The 23,774-nt window shown below is 36.6% G+C and overlaps 3 protein-coding genes and 1 pseudogene across 7 annotated transcripts; 2 read left to right on the top strand and 2 right to left on the bottom strand.

Annotated features, from left to right (window-relative positions):
- The first annotated feature begins 99 nt into the window (after positions 1-99).
- On the top strand, positions 100-4,456 carry LOC128187749 (cytochrome P450 1B1-like). Its single transcript, XM_052858295.1, has 4 exons — positions 100-769; positions 1,046-1,852; positions 2,262-2,361; positions 2,552-4,456. Exons 1-4 carry the CDS (start codon positions 352-354, stop codon positions 2,787-2,789), a joined length of 1,563 nt encoding a protein of 520 aa, XP_052714255.1. The 5' UTR covers positions 100-351; the 3' UTR covers positions 2,790-4,456.
- LOC128187752 (uncharacterized) lies at positions 4,065-10,734 on the bottom strand. 2 transcript variants are annotated; one of them, XM_052858300.1, is made up of 9 exons: positions 10,546-10,734; positions 10,144-10,266; positions 9,851-10,048; positions 5,963-6,229; positions 5,722-5,877; positions 5,334-5,507; positions 5,163-5,210; positions 4,995-5,069; positions 4,065-4,766 (listed from the first exon to the last, which is right to left on the bottom strand). In XM_052858300.1, the coding sequence occupies exons 1-9, from the start codon at positions 10,552-10,554 to the stop codon at positions 4,701-4,703; spliced, it is 1,116 nt and encodes a 371-aa protein (XP_052714260.1). In that variant the 5' UTR covers positions 10,555-10,734; the 3' UTR covers positions 4,065-4,700. The 2 variants fall into 2 exon arrangements, with proteins under 2 accessions (XP_052714260.1, XP_052714261.1); XM_052858301.1 differs by lacking the exon at positions 10,546-10,734 and having other exon boundaries at positions 10,144-10,275.
- Positions 10,735-11,853: 1,119 nt separating this feature from the next.
- LOC128187620 (cytochrome P450 3A7-like) lies at positions 11,854-14,849 on the top strand (annotated as a pseudogene).
- A 148-nt stretch (positions 14,850-14,997) lies between these two features.
- LOC128187750 (uncharacterized) lies at positions 14,998-20,924 on the bottom strand. Of its 4 annotated transcripts, none has more exons than XM_052858296.1 (10): positions 20,652-20,924; positions 20,004-20,115; positions 19,595-19,717; positions 19,297-19,494; positions 17,624-17,890; positions 17,373-17,528; positions 16,972-17,151; positions 16,811-16,858; positions 16,634-16,708; positions 14,998-16,420 (listed from the first exon to the last, which is right to left on the bottom strand). In XM_052858296.1, exons 2-10 carry the CDS (start codon positions 20,010-20,012, stop codon positions 16,355-16,357), a joined length of 1,122 nt encoding a protein of 373 aa, XP_052714256.1. In that variant the 5' UTR covers positions 20,013-20,115; positions 20,652-20,924; the 3' UTR covers positions 14,998-16,354. The 4 variants fall into 4 exon arrangements, with proteins under 4 accessions (XP_052714256.1, XP_052714257.1, XP_052714258.1 ...); XM_052858297.1 differs by lacking the exon at positions 20,652-20,924 and adding an exon at positions 20,291-20,434; XM_052858298.1 differs by lacking the exon at positions 20,652-20,924 and having other exon boundaries at positions 20,004-20,118.
- Between the last annotated feature and the right edge of the window lie 2,850 nt (positions 20,925-23,774).

Below are 23,774 nucleotides of genomic sequence, written 5' to 3'. Positions count from 1 at the left end.
TTATTGTTTTTTATCTTCAGAAATGATCAAAAGCAGGTTTTAAAAGAGAAATATTAGAAATTCAACACTTTGAATGTTTATTTTCAACATCATGAGCTTCCTAGGTTGGCGTCTGGTTAACCATGATTGTCTTCGGAGCGTTTGTAAATAATGTAAACACATGTAATAATTTGAAATCAATACAAATTGATTTTGAAAATCTTTTAAAGACGTTTACTCAAAAATTGTTTTGGAAATAATGGTGAAAACGTTGAAAATTTTAAAGCTATCAAGTTTCTTGTATATGGACGATTAATAATACAGGAAACGTTGTTTTCTTCGTAGCTCGAATTATCTCAGTGTTTTGTAATCATGAACGATTCGGTAATTTCATCGGTATCAAAACTGATTCTTTCCTCAGATGAAATCATTCAGAATTATTTGACTAACTACTCTATCAAACTACCAAACGTATTTTTCCTAGCTCTTACTTTCTGTGTGAGTTTTGTGTATTTGTGGCGAAAACAGTTACTGAATTATCCTCCAGGCCCAATATCGCTGCCGTTCATTGGAAATTTGGACTTCTTTAAATCTAAATCATATATACGAATTGCAAATTTAAAAGAAATTTATGGAGATATATTCAGTTTGAAAGCAGGTAAATGGGATGTGGTAGTTGTGTGTTCAAAAGAAGGAATCATTGAAGGACTGACAGATCCTGAGAATAACTTTGATGGCAGACCAGATTTTTTAGCATTCCATAATTTGTTCATGGGAAATAGACAATTAGGTAAGTCATTCGTGAACAACACTAGATATTAAGAAGTGGATATTTTAGGTAAAGGGAGAGTTAGGGAGAAACTATGGTTTGACAGACCATAGAACACTACCTATTATAAAGGTTGTAAATGAGAACTAGTACAATTTTTTTTTGTATGCTGTGAATTGCAAGTATTTTGTTTACAAGGCACTGTATCTCTACAAATAATTGATGTTATTTATGCATATGAATTTTTTCTTAGTGCTGATTATCAAATACTAGGACATGTATTTATATAATTTTTAGGCATTTCAACAGCTGACCTTGATCTGAAAACACAAGTGAAAAAGGAATATATAATACAGAGTCTGATCAGCCATTGGAATCCTGAACCGGGACAAGGCCAGTTATCATACTCAATAGAAAAGTTGATAGTGAAGGAGATCCTTAGTTTAATGTGCTTCTTTATTAATGAAGAAGGTGCTTTTGATCCCGCAGAGTGCTTTAAATTTGCTCATCTACATATCATGATGTCATTACTTTTTGAGGATGCATACGATGTAGATGATCCCATTACACATGAAATATATGATTGTTTAGAAAACAGAAAAGATGCCATGAATGTTAAACTTTATAATTATTTTCCAATTTTGAAAACCATCTATAAGCAAAAGATAAGCCAACTTGAGGAGAGGAATGCCCTATTGACCAGATACCACCGAATTCTGTTGAACCAGCACAAGGATACTTACAATCCCACTGAATTACGAGATCTTGTAGATCAGCTCCTGATTTTTATTGAGACAGGAAATGATCGTGAGTTATTTGACTCCGATGACATGGACAGCCTCATTCTAGAGTTAGCAGGGTGTGGCTTCTCCTCAGTTCCCGCTCTGTTGACATGGCTGATGGGATATATGGCAGTTTTTCCCGACATTCAAACGAAAATGCAGAAAGAGATGGACCAAGTTGTTGGCAGGGATAGATTTCCAACCTTAGCAGATCAACCCTTCCTTCCTTACACAATGGCTGTGATATTTGAAGTTCAAAGAAATGTTACCTTGTTTCCATTTCTGCATCCTCACAGAGTGATAAAAAACTGTGAATTTTTAGGTATTACTGTGGAATAATTAATTTTCGTGGTGGCTCAATTTTCGTGGAATTCGTGGGTACCTCTCGTCCACGAATTAACATTATCCAGGAATTACTAAATTAGAATTATTAAGTCATATTTCCTTTTTAGATATAAGATAAAACACAAAATTACGTCCCCACGAACATGTCAAATTTAGACAATCCACGAAAATTGGCCCCCACGAATTTAAATGATTCCACAGTGTATCAATTAATATTTAAATTTTAAGTACACTGGATGTATTAAATTTTTTTTAGTTAGATATATTTATACATTGTACACCTCTTTTTGCATTAAACATGTTATAATTAAGTCATTTTCAGATTCATGGCAGCCTTTTTCATCAAAATGATTAAAAAAAATTTTTCCTGTATTTTTCATTAATAGGTTATAACATCCCAAAGAACACTGTTATGCTGTTTAGTGTTTGGAGTCTTCACCATGACAAGAAGCTCTGGAAAAATCCATCAAAGTTTGACCCATGCAGGTAATAAACATGGTTTCATTATTTATTACTTGTACAGCATTTTGCACCTGTAAAACTGTATTGTTGACACTTCAGAAATCAAGGAAAATTGAGTCTCAAAGTGCTGACAAATAATACTTTTGTATACATGTTCCCTGATTCTTTTATATGGTTTAAGGGTTTTTTGTAAATATTTGTCCATTTTTGTCAGGTTTCTAGATTCCTGTGGTAGATTGACCATCCCTGAGCACTTTATCCCCTTTGGCCTGGGGGAGAGGCGGTGCCCGGGGGAGGCACTGGTTGATATGGAGGTGTACCTGTTCTTTACACACATCATGCATCAGCTCAATGTCCGGGCAGAGGGAACTATCCTGAATCTGGAGTCAGACTACAGACTGGCCATCCAGCCCAAACCTTTCAAGATTAGGATCAGTAGTAGGGAAGATTGAAGCATATTTCATAGGCAGTATTTGTAGCTACATTTAAAATAAAATGAGTTAAGATATTTAAGAATCTATTTTAGTAAAAACTCTCACCAGAAAAATAGTGAAAGTAATGTGCCTTGTTAACGTTTAACCCATCTACTGGCAATGCTTGAGATCAAAGTTATGTTAATGTTGTAATCGTGTCTTGTATTTTGTTTCATTTACTCGTGGACATCAATTTTCATAGATTTTGTTTAATCCACATTTCAAGAATAGATGTATTCATCATGTTCATGAGCAATGGCTCTCCCAGTACAATTTCTTGTCCTGTTTCTTACTTTGATGGAAATCAAATTTTGTTGATTGGTTAAATCATGTATGTTGTACATGAAAAAAGGTTCATACTGGTAATTCAGAGCATTATGAGTGAGCTTTGAAAACATCAAGTCACTGGTTCAAAACCAGTTGTGGCCACTTGATGTTTTTAGACAAGGTCCATCAAGGGGTAGTCACTGACTCTTACTGACCCAGCACGTCAGACACAGGGTTACGGATCTGACCATTTGTACCTTGGAAAAGATTAAATTAATTGAAGACATAAGTATTGATTTTATTTAGAAGTTACATGTAGGTGGTATTGAAGATGTACTTAGGATTTAGTTAAACATTTTACAGAAATGGTACTGTGTAGCATGGATGTTCATCAACCAATCATAGGATTTTTTTTAACTTGTAATAAATTTTATATCAATTGAGAATCCATTTCCTGGTTCAAGTGTAAAGCTCAGGGGTTCCAGCAAGTCATTAAGTGCAATAGGCTGATGGGTGTCTTTCCGTCCAAAACTTAAAGAATTAACGAAGGAAAAATAATGTGAGAGAATTTAAGATGTTCCCATACTAGTACATGTATATTGTTTACCGCATCATAAACAGTAATACATGTATTTTGATACATAGTGAACTATTTAATTAATCAGTTAACCAAAGACATATCAAAACTACATGTATTTTGATGTTTTGTGTCCGTATTACGTAAAAATTTTGTGATAGCTGAATTTATTGAGGTTTGACTGTGATAGCTGTAATATATAAATACAGGAGTATTACAAACTTGAGTGTATTCATCTTGAAGTGTTATAATAGATCTTGTGCTATACGTATGACGGTACCTGTTTATATACAATGATCTCCAATCTGATTAAAATTAGAATTGAGTCTAATTGTAATTAGATTGCAATGACCTTATAAAGGTTTGACTTTATATGTCTATGGAAAATATGTTTGTGATTTGTGTAGATATAGTTACCCCCAAGATACGGTCAAATATCGACATAATAACTTCTAGTCATTTTTTTCTGTTTACACTACAGTCATTTTTGAGTTTATATATGAACATGAAATATGTTTTAATTTGTGTATATGTAGTAATCCCCAAGATACGGTACATTTTTGACATAGTAACTTCTTGTCATTTTTTCTATTTACACTACTGTCATTTTTAAAATGATTTATTTGTATTGGTTTAGTAACACAAATTGTAATTGTTGAATTAATAAATATAAAAAAATCTACGTGTAAAGCTTTAATATGCTTATCTTTGTGAAAGCTGAGAATGAAGCACGAATAGTATCTTATTATTCACACAGAGAGAGAGAGAGAGAGAGAGAGAGAGAGAGAGAGAGAGAGCAATGTCAGCATACATTCTCATTGTTTTGAAGTTTGCGTTTGTGTTTAGTTGTTGCCACCAGGTAAAACAATGGAAACATTTCTGACCATGCTGTGGTTTTTAGCAAGTTTTACGGTGTTTTTTTTCACCATTCATTTATATTGAAACTCTTGGTAATTATGCATAAAAATGTATATATAAAAATAAATGGAATGTCTTTGATTTAATATCACAAGTGTATCTGGTGGAGTCCAGAAGGAGGCTGTGATTCAGGTATCCATGGGATACACAGCCGACGCTGTCCCTGGCGTGGCGTAGGACAATCCCCCACGTCTCTAAAAACAAACAAAGCACTGATTATAACAAAATCTGTAGGCAGTGTTACATTGTAAAAGGTTCAGCCTTAATAAAAAGCGACACAGGGAATCATAAATCTATAAACTGATAAATAAGTGCACATTTACCAAAAGGAACGGAAAGACGCAGTACTTGTGAATCATTCACCGGTATCGCGAGGTTAATGGTCGGATGACCGAAATTCAGAACAGGCAAAGTTTCCTTACCCTTATTGTGACGCCCACCTGCTCCTTCGAGCGGGAATCCTTCCAATGGCCGCCTAGTAACTTCTCCGCCTTCTCCTACAAACAGATCATGACATAGTGCGAAAATAACACTTAACGCCTGATTGGAATGCATTCATATTGCGACGTATAACACTAGGTGTTCCCTACCTCGTATATCTTCAGCTTTGATTGTAGTTCGTTATTTCGTAACACATACTGAAAGAAAACGAATCAATAAAAATCATAAAGAACGTTGATAGATTACACGTAAATTACTTCTATATTAACACCATAAATCGCTTGTATTACAGCTAAATTGACTGTATGGAGTATCCTTACTGTAATGAGCACTAAGGAAACAAAGACGACTAGGAAGAGCCCGTATCCAATGAGGAAGACGAGGAAGGCCCAGATGTCTATTGTCGCTTGTAGGTCATCGTCGAACCTCGTTATGACTGCGTGCCAGGCCGTCACCAGCCAGTTAAAGAACATGTTGGCCAGGATAAACTTGTCCTACAAACATTACTACTTTGAATTTTACATACAAAAACACGTTAATTTATTATTATTAAAAAAGTTTGGTACCTATTTTTGGAAAAGTCATTAGAATCAATATTCATTAACAGTCCAGATAGCATACGATTTTATGTTGACATTAGTAAAAATTACCGATAAATAAAGTTTGCATAATTAACATTTAGAGAATATACAGCACAAAAACACTGACCAGGCGGGTGTGATAGGATATTTTGGGGAGATTAGCGTTCGTCGTCAGACGGAAGGTGACCGCCGTCAACATGAGAGTTATGGACAGCCCTAACCGGTTCTCAGTATTCTTGCGACTGACTGCGAATGTGGCGAAGGAAGTGACACATATAAGAGTCTGAAACAAAATAAACCTCGTGTTAACCTCAGAAAGATGAGACATAAAAGCTAAGATATACCAACAAAGTTATTGAAATTCTTGCCATGATGACGATAACGTTCCAGACGAAGAATCCCGCGCGTCTGACTGCGCAACATCCGACGGAAATGCCGGGAAATTTGGTGTTGACGTTCCGTTTCTGAGAGAAGACTTTGGATTCTGTGTAGGATACGGAGGACACGTAGTCACACAGGGACCACTCCTGGACGTCCACGAAGCAGGACACATTGATGGTACTCAGCTCGTCCCTGTCCTCCTGGAACTCCAGATCAGTGGCGGGGAGCTCAGAGGTAATGATCAGGTTCAAATACTGCAAAACACACAAACAGAAACAAATCATATAGCATAGTTTCTGTCAAACCATTGAGTAGTGTATCAACCTGTACACATGCAGTAAAATACTAAATGGTAACAAACACAACCGAAAAATCACATTGCAACGTTTATTTTTCATAACAATCAGCTTAATTGAAAGTTGCGATTTAGAAGATTGATTTCTATATCTGGTACTTGGAAATTTACGAACTGTAATTCATTAACAGGGCAGCACTAATTAAACGCCATAGAGAGGGCATAGTTAATTAAAGTATTTAGTTCTTCCCTGAATTTAAAAGATTAGCTAGAAAACATTCTGTTTGGTCATGCCCTGGTTGTGATAGAGAACATTCTGTTTGGTTATGCCCTGAATGTGATAGAGAACATACTGTTTGGTCATGCTCTGATAGTGAAAGAGAACATTCTGTTTGGTCATGCCCTGATTGTGATAGAGAACATGCTGTTTGGTCATGCTCTGATTGTGATAGAGAACATACTGTTTGGTCATGCCCTTATTGTGATAGAGAGCAAACTGTTTGGTCATGCCCTGAATGTGATAGAGAACATACTGTTTGGTCATGCACTGATTGTGATAGAGAGCATATTGTTTGGTCATGCCCTTATTCTGATAGAGAACATACTGTTTGGTCATGCCCTGATTGTGATAGAGAGCATAACGTTTGGTCATGCCCTGATTGTGATAGAGAGCATAACGTTTGGTCATGCCCTTATTGTGATAGAGAGCAAACTGTTTGGTCATGCCCTGAATGTGATAGAGAACATACTGTTTGGTCATGCCCTTATTGTGATAGAGAGCAAACTGTTTGGTCATGCCCTGAATGTGATAGAGAACATACTGTTTGGTCATGCCCTGATTGTGATAGAGAACATACTGTTTGGTCATGCCCTGATCGTGATAGAGAGCATATTGTTTGGTCATGCCCTTATTCTGATAGAGAACATACCGTTTGGTCATGCCCTTATTGTGATAGAGAGCATAACGTTTGGTCATGCCCTGATTGTGATAGAGAGCATACTGTTTGGCCATGCCCTGATTGTGATAGAGAGCATATTGCTTGGTCATGCCCTTATTCTGATAGAGAACATACCGTTTGGTCATGCCCTTATTGTGATAGAGAGCATAACGTTTGGTCATGCCCTGATTGTGATAGAGAGCATACTGTTTGGTTATGCCCTGATTGTGATAGAGAACATATTGTTTGGTCATGCCCTGATTGTGATAGAGAACATACTGTTTGGTCATGCCCTTATTGTGATAGAGAGCATAACGTTTGGTCATGCCCTGAATGTGATAGAGAACATACTGTTTGGTCATGCCCTGATTGTGATAGAGAGCATATTATTTGGTCATGCCCTTATTCTGATAGAGAACATACCGTTTGGTCATGCCCTTATTGTGATAGAGAACATACTGTTTGGTCATGCCCTGATTGTGATAGAGAGCATACTGTTTGGTCATGCCCTTATTGTGATAGAGAACATACTGTTTAGTCATGCCCTTATTGTTATAGAGAACATACTGTTTGGTCATGTCCTGATTGTGATGGTCATGCCCTGATTGTGATAGAGAATATACCGTTTGGTCATGTCCTTATTGTGATAGAGAGCATAATGTTCGGTCATGCCCTTATTATGATAGAGAGCATACTGTTTGGTCATGCCCTGATTGTGATAGAGAACATACCGTTTGGTCATGCCCTGATTGTGGTAGAGAGCATACCGTTTGGCACATGCCCTGATTCTGATAGAGAACATTCTGTTTGGCTGTACCCCGATTGTTAAAGAGAACATGCTGTCTTGACATGCCCTAAATATGATAGAGAACATACTGTTTGGTCATGCCCTGATTGTGATAGAGAGCATATCGTTTGGCACATGCTCTGATTGTGATAGAGAACATTCTGTTTGGACAGGCCCTAAATGTGATAGAGAGCATAGTGTTTGGTCATGCCCTGATCGTGAAAGAGAACATACTGATTGGACATGCCCTGATTGTGATACAGAACATACTGTTTGGTCATGCTCTGATTGTGATAGAGAACATACTGTTTGGACATGCCCTGAATGTGATAGAGAACATACTGTCTGGTCATGTCCTGATTGTGATAGGAAACATATTGTTTGGTCATGCTCTGATTATGATAGAGAACATTCTGTTTGGTCATGCCCTTTTTGTGAAATAGAACATGCTGTTTGGACATGCCCTGATTGTGATAGCGAACATTCGGTTTGGACATGCCCTGATTGTGATAGAGAACATTCTGTTTGGTCATGCCCTGATTGTGATAGCGAACATACTGTTTGGACATGCCCTGATTGTGATAGCGAACATTCGGTTTGGACATGCCCTGATTGTGATAGAGAACATTCTGTTTGGTCATGCTCTGATTGTGATATGGAACAAACTGTTTTGTCGTGCTCTGATTGTGAGAGATTACATACTGTTTGGTCATGCTCTTATTTTGAGAGATTACATACCTGATATTGCTGTTATTGTTATAGAGGATACGCCTTTGCATTCTCATTATACGAGGGTTGTTCGGAAATTATTGAGACTTTTACTCTTATTTCCTTCGGGAAAAAGATATATCCTTGAAATTTCACCAAAACGTACACCAGGATAGAGTTGATCAATGTAAAAAATTTAGTGTCCATAGCATGATTAGATCATTCCTGGTAAGCTGACCAAATTGCCATCGCCCAGTGACCCGGCGCAACTGCAAACTTACAGCAACGTCATTTTGACGTTTCTTATTGATCCTACGTTTTAAAAACCTAACAAACAAAGGGAAATTAGATTTAATTCTTCATTTCTCATCTTTTGCTTACATTTCAAGATGTCAACATTCGCATATTCCCTCCATTCTTGATTTTTGTGGGAAAAAATCGGGTCATTTCTAACTGAAAGTCAAATTACTGTGAAATGTCTCCTACAGTGATTCTGTGTACATATTTTAGAACTGTTTACATCAGTTAGTGTGTAAAAAGTACTTGATATTTAGTCACTTTGTCTGAATTCTAGCTAAACAATTAGTGAAAAAGGCGATAAACTGAAGTTCTTTATCCCTTGCCATCGTATAGTTTTTGTTATAGCAATTGGGTGGCATTAAAAGGTCTTTTTCCGAAATTTTCATCAATTTGATGTACATTCGCTGCGCCGCCTTGACGTCAAATTTCTATGTACTGTCGTTTTCAAACTCCTATTGCTTGGTAAATATATCTGTACCATATCCGTATTTCAACTCAAACACTCGTGAAACTTGATCAAAAGTTAATCACAATAAATAGCATAATGAACATATATAATCTGATTTCTTTTAGTATAAGCTGTTAGTTTGAGGACACTTAGATTGACGATGTTTTAGTTTTCTTATTCTCCGAGTTTATGCTTGCGCCGGGTACCCCGACCACCGATTAGTTTATCTACCGTTGTAAACAAAATATTAAACATTTTGTAAATATTTCTTTCTTTAATTATTTGTTAAGGTTTCTTCAATGTTCATGCCAATTTTCACCATAATTCGTCACTTAAAAATGGAAATATCCATGTTGTCTCAATAATTTCCGAACAACCCTCGTATGGTTAATAACAAACCTGGTGATCAAACGGAAAGTCCATCAGCTCTAGCTTCTCCGAGAAATGTCCACTAATTTTTCTTTTCTCCGTAATGAAAGCCTCACCATTGGGGGTAAAATTCAACTCTTTAATTACTTTCTTCTTCTTAGAGTCGATTACATTCTGAACAGATATTTTGGGACCCCAGTAGTCGTTCAAGTTACTGTTTTCGAAATGCTGCAAAAAAGATTTACAAGAAAGAATAGTTATGTGCTTCTTATGATGTATTATATTTTTGAGCATATTTAAAAAAAAAATTGAACTGCACATACTTGACTGTGATCCAATGCCGGTTCCCGCCATCTTGCCTGCACGAAGACATCGGCAAAGTATTTCTCCTTGACCGTGTCAATTTCCCCCACCTTCAGGAACACCACGCGGATATAGACCGTTCTCTGTAACATGCAATAAAGAAAAGGTTAAAAATTCATAAAGTGTAAACAGGGAGAACGGTAAAGCATGTACATGTAATAAGTCTGTCATCGTTATATCAAGAAAGCGACTATTTTTATCTACAAGACATACATATTTGCATTGTAGCAGAGCAAAACAGTATATTACCAAACCTGAATTCATTAAATACTGATGAGTAAACAACACTTTTTTTACCAAACAGGATTTTATCTGATTAAGGAAGTTTGTAAATATTTTGATAAATATAAAAGTCAGATTACCTTTACCATGGCTTCTTTTTCCTGATATTTTCAGCTGAGATCAGTTCGTTACTAGGAAGTGGTTAAAATCAATATCTTTTCACCATATAAAAATTATTCTATTCATTATATTCTTTTACCTGATATTTTCAGCTGAGATCAGTTCGTAACTAGGAAGTGGTTAAATTTCAAAATCTTTTCACCATATATAAAACATTCTATTCATTATGTCCCTGAAAAGCAAGATTGGAACGATAATGTGAATATTTATATGACATGAAAACCAATCAAATATACCTAACGTTGATGACATTTCAAGGGGATTACTGAAAAAATTAAAAGGATTTAGAATTGATTCTCCGAACGCCTCAATTAAAAATAATTATTGGTCAAGACAATTATGGGGCCCTCTAAGGGGACACAGGGAGACTTTACCTGTATATACTTTGGGACACACGTAGACTTTACTTGTATATACTTTGGTTCACAGGTAGACGACATTGTCTTATTTTTGATTTTAAAAAAATGCAATTAATAGCGATAATTGCTGCATTTTCCTGACATTATATTAAAAATATCATATTTTTTAATAACCTAAATGTTTCAGTGAAATAAAATAATAATTAAATATTATAAAAAAAAAATTAAATATCTTTCTTCATTTTTAAATTTACATCTTAAATAAATAAAGATAAAACATTATATCTTCAGGTATAAATTAAAACCAGAGATTTTAAATGATGATTATCTAAGTTATTACTGAGATAAAATTATGATAAAAAATCACTTTCTTCAACAAATTTGTCCAAGCTTGAATAAATTGACGATATAAGCTTAAATATATTTTAATTACAAAGTCATAAAACCAAGTAATGTTGTAAAGATGTTGAACTGAACTCATCCAAGCTGTAAATAAATGATGTTAAACTGAAATCATCCAAGCTGTAAATAAATGATGTTGAACCGAACTCATCCAAGCTGTAAATTAATGATGTTGAACTGAACTCATCAAAGCTGTAAATAAATGAACACAACCTGCAGAATTGTATAAATAGAAGGAAAGAATCCAGACATCATCACTTTTCACTCACAATGGCAAATGCACAGATCAACGTTAAGTTCATCACCAACAGATGAGGGGGGTGTAATATCGCATTCAATGGCTACATTTACCGGGTAAATCGAAGGACGGACAACAAGATCTTCAGGAGGTGCACTACATCTGGATGTTCCGCCAGTATCTCAACAGAGAACGACATCCCAACAGGTTTTAGACGACAGCAACACACGCATGCAGCGGCCCACACTGAAGTTGTTGCCAAACAAATTATGACAGCCATCTCCAGAAGATGTACAGAGGAAGTTAGGCCCATCCCATCCATTTTCAGCGAAGAACTCAACAAACTCCGAGACAACGAATGGGACGACACCAGCAGAGATCTCATCGAGAGGCTCCCGACTTTCAACACCGCCAGGTCATCACTCTACAGAGCCCACAGGATACAGACACCACCACTTCCAAAGACTACAGCAGACATCAGACTGGAGGGGAAATGGACAGAGACAGAGACGGGACAACCATTCCTTCCACTAGATGGCATCGTCCATAACAACAGGTTACTTGTGTTTGCGACAACAGACAACCTTCAAGACCTTGCTGCCTCCGAGACCTTCTTCTGCGATGTAACCTTCTACACCTGCCCCAGCCTGTTCTACCAGATCTTCACCATCCACATCATGACTGACGACCAGATGACGCCCGTTGTGTATGCCCTTCTTCCAGGAAAGAACCAAGCCACCTACACAAGACTCTTCACTCTCCTTTCCGACAAGATGAACGACCTCGGCCTGCAGTTCTCTCCCACAAGTGCCCTTGCCGACTTCGAAACTGCATTACATAACTCAATCAGAGACGTTTTCCCCGGAATCACCACCAAAGGATATTTCTTCCATTTTACACAGACTGTTTGGCGCAAGGCACAGATCACAGGTTTACAGATCCCCTACAGAGATGACAACGTGAAGAAACTGATAAGAAGAGCAGCCGTCCTACCCCTAGTTCCTCTAGACAGCATCGAAAACGTGTGGTTCCAAGCCCTGGAAGACCGCGATCAAGCCGACCTGACGGAAGTGACAGAGACCTTTACAGACTATGTGACAGAACAGTGAGTGAATGGTGACAGACTTATTTGGAATCACTTCGGAACCAATGGACCTGTGCCCATTTAAAAGGCCCCATAATTGCCCAGTATAATTGAATAATGATAATTTGGCAGTAGGCGTTCGGAGATGCCTACTGCCAATTATTGAAAACTGGCAATTATTGAAAACTAGCCCAAAATTTATGTATACTGTGAATTGCAAGTTTTTGGTATGCAAGACACTGTAGTTCTATGGTCTGTTAACCAGAGGTTTTAGGTAGTACTACAGATAAATTAATGTTACTCATGCATATCACATTTTTTGGTGCTAATTATCAAATATTTGATATATAATTTTCAGGCATTTCAACAGCTGACCTTGATCTGAAAACACAAATGAAAAAGGAATATATAATACAAAGTCTGATTAGCCATTGGAATCCTGAACCAGGATGCATAGGATGTAGATGATCCCATTACACATGAAATATATGATTGCTTAGAAAACAGAAAAAATGCCATGAATGTTCAACTTTATAATTATTTTCCAATTTCGAAAACCATCTATAGGCAAAAGATAAGCCAACTTGAGGAGAGGAATGCCCTATTGACCAGATACCACCGAATTCTGTTGAACCAGCACAAGGATACTTACAATCCCACTGAATTACGAGACCTTGTTGATCAGCTCCTGATTTTTATTGAGACAGGAAATGATCGTGAGTTATTTGACTCCGATGACATGGACAGCCTCATTCTAGAGTTAGCAGGGTGTGGCTTCTCCTCAGTTCCCGCTCTGTTGACATGGCTGATGGGATATATGGTGGTATTTCCCGACATTCAAAGTAAAATGCAGGAAGAGATGGACCAAGTTGTTGGCAGGGATAGATTTCCAACCTAAGCAGATCAACCCTTCCTTCCCTACACAATGGCTGTGATATTTGAAGTGTAAAGAAATGTTACCTTGTTTCCATTTCTGCATCCTCACAGAGCGATAAAAAACTGTGAATTTTTAGGCATTAAATCAATTAATATTTAGTTTTTAAGTACACAGGATGTATTGAAGTTTATTAGTTAAATATATATATATATATATATATATATATATATATATATATATATATATATATATATATATATATATATATATATATATATATGGGAGCCTGTTTATCTAAACGATTAAAAAAAATTCATGTACTTTTCATTAATAGGTTATAACATCCCAAAAAAACACTGTCATGCTGTTTAGTGTTTGGAGTATTCACCATGACAAGAAACTCTGGAAAAATCTATCAAAGTTTGACCCATGCAGGTAATGAACATGGTTTCATTATTTATTACTTGTACTGCATTTTGCACCAGTAAAACTTAATTATTGACCCTTTAGAAATCAAGGAAAATTGAGTCCCAAAGTGCTGACAAATAATACTTTTGTGTACATGTTCCCTGATTCTTTTATATGGTGGTGTTTTTTGTAAATATTTGTCCATTTTTGTCAGGTTTCTAGATTCCAGTGGTAGATTGACCATCCCAGAGCACTTTATCCCCTTTGGCCTGGGGGAGAGGCGGTGCCCGGGGGAGTCACTGGTTAATTTGGGGGTGTACCTGTTCTTTACACACATCATGCATCAGCTCAATGTCCGGGCAGAGGGAACTATCCTGAATCTGGAGTCGGACTACAGACTGGCCATCCAGCCCAAACCTTTCAAGATTAGGATCAGTAGTAGGGAAGATTGAAGCATATTTCATAGGCAGTATTTGTAGCTACATTTAAAATAAAATGAGTTAAGATATTTAAGAATCTATTTTAGTAAAAACTCTCACCAGAAAAATAGTGAAAGTGATGTGCCTTGTTAACGTTTAACCCATCTACTGGCAATGTTTGAGATCAAAGTTATGTTAATGTTGTAATCGTGTCTTGAATGTTTTGTTCCATTTACTTGTGGACATCAATTTGTCATAGATTTTGTGAAATCCACATTTCAAGAATAGATGTATTCATCATGTTCATGAGCAATGGCTCTCCCAGTACAATTTTTTGTCCTGTTTTTTACCCTGATGGAAATCAAATTTTGTTGATTGGTTAAATCATGTATGCTATACATGAAAAAAGGTTCATACTAGTCATTCAAAGCATTATCAGAGAGCATTGAAAATATCAAGTCACTGGTTCAAAACCAGTTGTGGCCACTTGATGTTGCATGGTTTGTTTTTAGACAAGGTCCATCAAGGGGTAGTCACGGACTCTTACTGACCCAGCACGTCAGACACAGGGTTACAGATCTGACCATTTGTACCTCATGGCTTGGAAAAGATTAAATTAATTAAAGACACCAGTATTGGTTTTATTTAGAAGTTACATGTAGCTACTATTGAAGATGTACTTAGGATTTAGTCAAACATTTTACAGAAATTGTACTGTGTATCATGGATGTTCATCAACCAATCATTGGATTTTTCTTAACCTGTAATAAATCTTATATAGAGAATCAATTGCCTGATGTATGATTGAAGTGTAAAGCTCAGGGGTTCCAGCAATTAAGTGCAACAGGCTGATGGATGTCTTTTCATCCAAAACTTGAAAGAATAAACAAAGGAAAATAATGAAAGAGATTTAAGATGTTCCCATACTAGTATATTGTTGACTGCATCATTAACGGTAATGCATGTATTTTGATAAATAGTGAACTACATGTATTTAATTAATCAGTTAACCAAAGACATATCAAAACTACATGTATTTTGATGTTTTGTTGTCCGTATTACGTAAAAATTTTGTGATAGCTGAATTTATTGAGGTTTGACTGTGATAGCTGTAATATATAAATACAGGAGTATTACAAACTTGAGTGTATTCATCTTGAAGTGTTATAATAGATCTTGTGCTATACGTATGACGGTACCTGTTTATATACAATGATCTCCAATCTGATTAAAATTAGAATTGAGTCTAATTGTAATTAGATTGCAATGACCTTATAAAGGTTTGACTTTATATGTCTATGAAAAATATGTTTGTGATTTGTGTAGATATAGTTATCCCCAACATACGGTCAATTATCGACATAATAACTTCTAGTCATTTTTATCTGTTTGCACTACAGTCATTTTTGAGTTTATATATGTTTATATATGAACATGAAATATGTTTTAATTTGTGTATATGTAGTTATCCCCAAGATACGGTAATTTTTGGACATAGTAACTTCTAGTCATTTTTCTGTTTACACTACAGTCATTTTTAAAATGATTTATTTGTATTGGTTTAGTAACACAAATTGTAATTGTTGAATAAAGTGTTTAATAAATATAATAAAATCTACGTATAAAGCTTTAATATGGTTATCTTTGTGAAAGCTGAGAATGAAGCACGAATAGTATCTAATTATTCAGAGAGAGAGAGAGAGAGAGAGAGAGAGAGAGAGCAACATCAGCAGACATTCTCATTGTTTTGAAGTCTGCGTTTGTGTTTAGTTGTTGCCACCAGGTAAAACAATGGAAACATTTCTGACCATGCTGTGGTTTTTGGCAAGTTTTACGGGTTTTTTTCACCATTCATTTATATTACACCTCTTGGTAATTATGCATGAAAATGTATATATATATATATATATATATAAATAAATGGAATGTCTTTAATTTAATATCACAAGTGTATCTGGTGGAGACCAGAAGGAGGCTGTGATTCAGGTATCCATAGGATACACAGCCGACGCTGTCCCTGGCGTGGAGTAGGACAATCCCCCACGTCTCTAAAAATAAACAAAGCACTGATTATAACAAAATCTGTAGGCAGTGTTAAAAGGTTTAGCCTTAATAAAAAGCGACACAGGGAATCATAAATCTATAAATAAGTGCACATTTACCAAAAGGAACGGAAAGACGCAATACTTGTAAATCATTCACCGGCATCGCGAGGTTAATGGTTGGATGACCGAAATCCAGAACAGACAAAGTTTCCTTACCCTAATTGTGACGTCCTCCTGCTCCTTCGAGCGGGAATCCTTCCAATGGCCACCTAGTAACTTCTCCGCTTTCTCCTACAAAACAGATCATAACATACAACTGTAGTGCAAAAATAACACTTAACGCCTGATTGGAATGCATTCATATTGCGACGTATAACACTAGGTGTTCCCTACCTCGTATATCTTCAGCTTTGATTGAAGTTCGTTATTTCGTAACACATACTGAAAGAAAACCGAATCAATAAAAATCATAAAGAACGTTGATAGATTACACGTAAATTAACATCATTAATCGTATGTATTACAGCTAAATTGACTGTATGGAGTATCCTTACTGTAATGAGCACTAAGGAAACAAAAACGACTAGGAAGAGCCCGTATGCAATGAGGAAGACGAGGAAGGCCCAGTTGTCCATTGTCGCTTGTAGGTCATCGTCATAGTCGAACCTCGTTATGACCGCGTGCCAGGCCGTCACCAGCCAGTTAAAGAACATGTTGGCCAGGATAAACTTGTCCTACAAACATAACTACAGCTGTACTTTGAATTTTACATACAAAAACACGTTAATTTATTATTATTTAAAAAGTTTGGTACCTATTTTTGGAAAAGTCATTAGAACCAATCTTTATTAACAGACCAGATAGCATACGATTTTAAGCTGACATTAGTAAAAATTACCAATAAATATAGTTTGCATAATTAACATTTAGAGAATATACAGCATTGAACACTGACTAGGCGGGTGTGATAGGATATTTTGGGGAGATTAGCGTTCGTCGTCAGACGGAAGGTGACCGCCGTCAACATGAGAGTGATGGACAGCTGTAATCGGTTCTGAGGTAGCTTGCGACTGACTGCGAATGTGGCGAAGGAAGTGGCACATATAAGAGTCTGAAACAAAATAAATCCCGTGTTAACCTCAGAAAGAAGTACTGTGGAGAGACATAAAAGCTAAGATATACAATCAAAGTTAAAGAAATTCTTGCCATGATGACGATAACGTTCCAGACGAAGAATCCCGCGCGTCTGACTGCGCAACATCCGACGGAAATGCCGGGAAATTTGGTGTTGACGTTCCGTTTCTGGGAGAAGACTTTGGATTCTGTGTAGGGGACGGAGGCCACGTAGTCACACAGGGACCACTCCTGGACGTCCACGAAGCAGGACACATTGATGGTACTCAGCTCGTCCTTGTCTTCCTGGAACTCCAGATCAGTGGAGGGGAGCTCAGAGGTAATGATCAGGTTCAAATACTGCAAAAAAACACAGAAAAATCATATAGCATAGTTTCCGTCAAACCATTCAGTAGTATGTACACATGCAGTAAAATACTAAATGGTAACAAACACAACCAAAAAATCACATTGCATCGTTTATTTTTCATTATAATCAGATTAAGGTGGAATAACACACCTGGAAAAAAGTCACTCAAATTAACTGTAAATTATTTGATTATGAAAGATATAATGATAAATAAACTATACATATGTCAAATAAGCGAAACATTTGCAATTTTGGGATGAAAAATAAATTCCGTAAGTAACAACAAAAGCCCCTGCGGGCTTCGAACTCGGTATGTACGGAACATAAGCTCGACACTTTATCCACTCGGCTATGTGGTAAGTTATATGTTGCCGTCGGTAAAATCCTTTTAATAAAACGAAATGTCTTTCGATCAAATGTAGCCATTTTATGACGATGTGTTATTCCACCTTAATTGATGGGTGCGATTTAGAAGATTGATTTCTATATCTGGTACTTGGAAATTTAAGGAACTGTAATTCATTAATAAGGCAGCACTAATTAAACGCCACATTTTATGATTGCAATAGAGAGGGCATAGTTAATTAAAGTATAGATGGCGCATTTAGTTCGTCCCTGATTTTAAAAGATTAGCTAGAAAACATTCTGTTTGGTCATGCTCTGATTGTGATAGATAACATTCTGTTTTGCCATACCCTGATTGTGATAGAGAATATACTATTTGGTCATGCCCTGATTGTGAAGGAAAACACACTGCATGGTCATGCCTTGATTGTGATAGAGAAGATATTGTTTTGTCATGCCCTTATTGTGATAAAGAACATACTGTTTGGTCATGCTCTGATTGTGATAGAGAACATACTGTTTGGTCATGCTCTGATTGTGATGGAGAACATACTGTTTGTCCATGCCCTAATTGTGATAGAGAACATACTGTTTGGTCATGCTCTGATTGTGATAGAGAACATATTGTTTGGTCATGCTCTAATTGTGATAGAGAACATGCTGTTTGGGCATGACCCTTATTGTGATAGAGAACATATTGTTTGGTCATGCCCTAATTGTGATAGAGAACATACTGTTTGGTCATGCTCTGATTGTGATAGAGAACATATTGTTTGGTCATGCCTTGATTGTGATAGAGAACATACTGTTTGGTCATGCTCTGATTGTGATAGAGAACATACTGTTTGGTCACGCTCTGATTGTGATAGAGAAAATACTGTTTGGTCATGCCCTAATTGTGATAGAGAACATGCTGTTTTGTCATGCCCTTATTGTGATAAAGAACATACTGTTTGGTCATGCTCTGATTGTGAGAGATTACATACCTGATATTGCTCGATTTTTATAGAGGATATACCTCAGCATTCTTATTATGTGGTTAATAACAAACCTGGTGATCAAACGGAAAGTCCATCAGCTCTAGCTTCTCCGAGAAGTTTCCGCTGATTTTTCTTTTCTCTGTTATGAAAGCCTCGCCATGGGGGTTAAAATTCAACTCTTTTAATACTTTCTTTTTCTTAAAGTCGATTACATTCTGAACAGATATTTTGGGACCCCAGTAGTTGTCCAAGTTACTGTTCTTCAGGTGCTGCAAAAAGATTAAAAGAAAGAATAGTTATGTTCTCCGTATGATGTAATATATTGTTGAGCATTTTTTTGAAAAAAGGTAAATTTTGAACTGCACATACTTGACTGTGATCCAATGCCGGCTCTCGCCATCTTGCCTGGACGAAGACATCGGCAAAGTATTTCTCCTTGACCGTGTCAATCTCCCCCACCTTCAGGAACACCACGCGGATATAGACCGTTCTCTGTAACATGCAATAAAGAAAAGGTTAAAAAATCATAGTGTAAACAGGGAGAACGGTAAACCATGTAATAGGTCTGCCATCGTTATATCAAGGAAGTGACTATTTTTATCTATGTGACATACATATTAACAATGTAGCAGAGCAAAACAGTATATTACCAAACCTAACTAAATTTGATTGAAATCATTAAATACTGATGAGTAAACAACACTTTTCTTTACCAAACAGGATTTTATCTGATTACGGAAGTTTGTAAATATTTTGATAAATACAAAAGTCAGATTACCTTTACCATGGCTTCTTTTTCCGAAAATTTTGAGCTGAGATCAGTTCATTACTAGGAAGTGGTTAAAATCGATATCTTTTGACCAATATCAAGCATTCCATTCATTATGTCCCTGAAAAGCAAGATTGTAACGATAATGTTAGTATGTGAATATTTATATGACATTAAAACCAATCAAATATACCTAACGTTGATGACATTTCAAGGGGATTACTGAAAAATTAAAAGGATTTAGAACCGATTTCCAGGTGCACAATGCACGAGCATACAAATCAACATATATTTACCTGTTTATGTTTTTTTGACACATTATGTGTTGGAACCGTTTCAATAGTAGGTAAAAACCTTGCATATGAATGAGTTTAAACCTCCACATCGATCGCTGGGCAATGATCTTTTCACTCTAAAAGCTGGATGTAGACTCTAATACACAACCGCTACACACTGCTTCACGTTAAAATCGATCGGGTTTTCCATTAATACTTAGTTTATATGAAGGCTATGATATCAATCTATTCCAAATTTGTTTACATCTATTTGTATGTTTGAAAAGTTTCAATAGACATTTCGACATCGTTATCGTTCTAAGTGCTTCTGCACTTATCTGCGCCAGGCTCGATGGCCTGGTGCAGCCGATGAGCAGCCTACCTGTTACTGGGAGATGTCACGCGAGCTCCTGATCCTAGTCGTTCTCCTGGAAACAGGTGCTCGTTGGAGGTAATGTCACGGTTCAACTGTCAACCAAGGGATCGGACAAAAAAACAAGTATAGGGTAGTAGAATGGTTCACGTAATCTTCTGTTGACTTGAACAAAATTAAGAGGATTTCAATTCCGTCATTGAGTCCACCACAATTAAATCGGAATTAAAGATTAGCGGAATAATTTACACCAGTGTTATCAATCCAAAGCAGCCGAACACATCGTCGCTGACCACTTGACCTTGCACGTGCAACTATTGCCACACCACATCCAATGTTCTGATCTTTAAGAGAGAACTTATGACATATACCTCCATTTATTTAATGCTTACTATTCTAACGACGAAAATGTTCAACGAAATTCCAGTCAAATATCATTGCGGCTTTTAAAATAGTTTGGAAAGAATGAATCAGTAAAAGACTTTGCATATTGAAAATCATACTTTAGACTCATGAAATTTGTCATTCATTTGTAAAACGCAGTCCTACATGAATAACAGGAAAATGGTTCAACAAAAAGCTGAAAACCCGAACAACTCTGGACATAAATCATAAACCTCATAATGTAATGTGTATATACCGGTATATTCGTAAATGTTTGTTAAGTTATAATACAACACAGGTTTCCATTTTTATTTAAAGTGGGCCAGTTGTACAACATTACATTGCACTGGCGTCGGAAGCAAATTGAACGTGGGGGAGGGGGGGGGGGGGCTAGACTAATCCTCAGAAATATTGAGAAAAAAGTAATTCCCAAAATCATGAAAATCCTAATCCGTGGGGGGGGGGGGGGGGGGGGGGGGTATGCCTCTGAATCCAACTTATCAATCTTTCATGGTAAATTTAGGAACAATAATCTTTTCTGCAAGAAAAATTGGGGGAGGCTGAACCCTCTATCATGCTATGTTTCTAATGGTTACAATGTAGGTATAACTTTGCAAAAAAAGTGCCCCCCCCTAGCCCCCCCCCCCCCCCCCCCCCGGTTCCGACGCCTATGCATTGTAAAGAATTTGGTTAAGAACGTATAAGTAAAGGCGACATAATGGTTTACAAATGTTTAATCTGTACTTGTTGAACGCCGAAGAGAATATAACTATTTCATTATCCCGGCGACTTGATTCCTTGGTCTGTGGTTATGCTGGTCTCGGTCCCACTCTTCCCGTGGAAGCTCTGACACACAGACAGAAATCTGGCTCCCTGACGGGGTAACACGGTCTTTCCCCCGCCTGTCTACCCGAGTCTGCCCTACTCATGTTAATGTACGAGACAATGGCGAGGACGGTCGCGCTCTCTCGTCTGGGAGAGTCGATAAAATAACTAAATTATGCATGAAAATAGTATTGTCAATGAATGTGTACAAACCAATCCTTTATACCCAGAACAAAACTGCATAATTTATTTAAAAATACACCCGAAATTACCATATAGACGAAATCGACCAAAAGCGCGTACACTTACATGGTTTGTCCAGAATTTTAAGAGGTATCCTCTCCGGAGAAAAAACAAATTTTCTAGGGTTGTCTTTCTTTCGTTAAACTTTGAATAATTGTGATTTTAAAACGACTTTGTAGCTACATTTTCATTTTTTTTAAATGTTGTTTGCTAAATATCTACAACAAACTTTATTTGCTCTAGCACTGAAACTTAACCACCATCGTTGATGTATTAACATGGTACATGTACATGCAATTATAGAAGAATATCGTACAAGAGCAGTGACTTCTGTAATTCAAGTGCAAATAATGTAATCCTATAAAATTTTTGAATACTTTGATAATTGTAAATTTTAAAAAAGATCATTGGATAGTTAGGGAATTAAAAAATATGATTAAATATTTTATTTCTATTGGTGTTTTTTTTTTGGCATTACAAATTGGAAATAACAAACAAAGCCAAATCTCTCTCTCTCTCTCTCTCTCTCTCTCTCTCTCTCTCTCTCTTTCTTTCTCATGCCAGAATTGTTAAAAGGTTAAATAAATTGATAAATTAATCACGAATCCTTGCACACGCTCTTCGTTTCCCTTGGGACCCGGTATAACGAGAGAAAGGGAGACAACTCAGACAGAAATCTGGGGCCGCGCTATGTTGTTGGCTCCAATTTTCAGCGCTCTCGGACACAGTGCTGGGACCTCGGACACAGAGGGATAATTTTACTTCAATACCCAAAGCCGCCTTGAAAGAAGATCCATTGCGATCAACACAAGCTTCTGTGGCGCCTCCAAGATTAGGCTCGGTTTGGCTTGTCATAGCCATTGGTAACAATCGACAATTTTTATACAGTTTTTTGTCTCAAAGTTTTTTAGATTACACTCCTTAACTATCTCTTTGTCGTCCGCATTGAGTGTAGACGAGTCGCCGAATTAACTTTATTCCTTAATTTCTCTGGGTATTTTTTTATATTCTCTGAACATGATGTAAATATACACTGTTGCTCTAAATCCCGTTCATTATTTACAGAGCGCTGAAGGTCATATACAATTACTTTCATAATTTGATCCTGTATTTTTATGGCACCCTTCTTACATGGAAAAGAAAATTATACAAAAATGAACTAGTGCCCCAATCGTTGAATTTGTGTGTTCAACGAATCAGTGCATTGAAGTTTGGGTAACCGAGGCGCAATTAAAAAAAATATATTCAGATGAGTAAAAGCATGGCTGATCCAGAGGGGGGTGTCTGGACCCCCTGGAAAATTCAATGTTCCTAAATTCACATACACGTAGTAAAATTTAATTTATCGAAAATAGTAGATCTTGGACCCCCCTCCATGGAGAACATAGATCCTCACCCCCCCCCCCCCCCCCCCGAAAAATTTTCTGGATCGCGTGAAAAGTATTAATATTCAACTGCTTATTTGTGAATGAATGGAACCACTTTCTCAATATTAATTATAAAGAAAAAGACTAATTTTGTTAGTAGATATCTTACCCCCGTATTTAAATCAGTACACGCAATACAAGTATTTTATTGGTACAAACACAATTACAATAACTGGCAAAGGCCTAATATATAACAGAAGCTTTATTTTTTTTTTTTTTTTTACACATTAGTATAAAAGATATACATGTATAA

This window comes from Crassostrea angulata, chromosome 6, assembly GCF_025612915.1.
Source record: "Crassostrea angulata isolate pt1a10 chromosome 6, ASM2561291v2, whole genome shotgun sequence".
In the NCBI taxonomy this organism is placed as follows: domain Eukaryota; kingdom Metazoa; phylum Mollusca; class Bivalvia; order Ostreida; family Ostreidae; genus Magallana; species Magallana angulata.
This window is presented reverse-complemented; position numbering and strand designations above follow the sequence as displayed.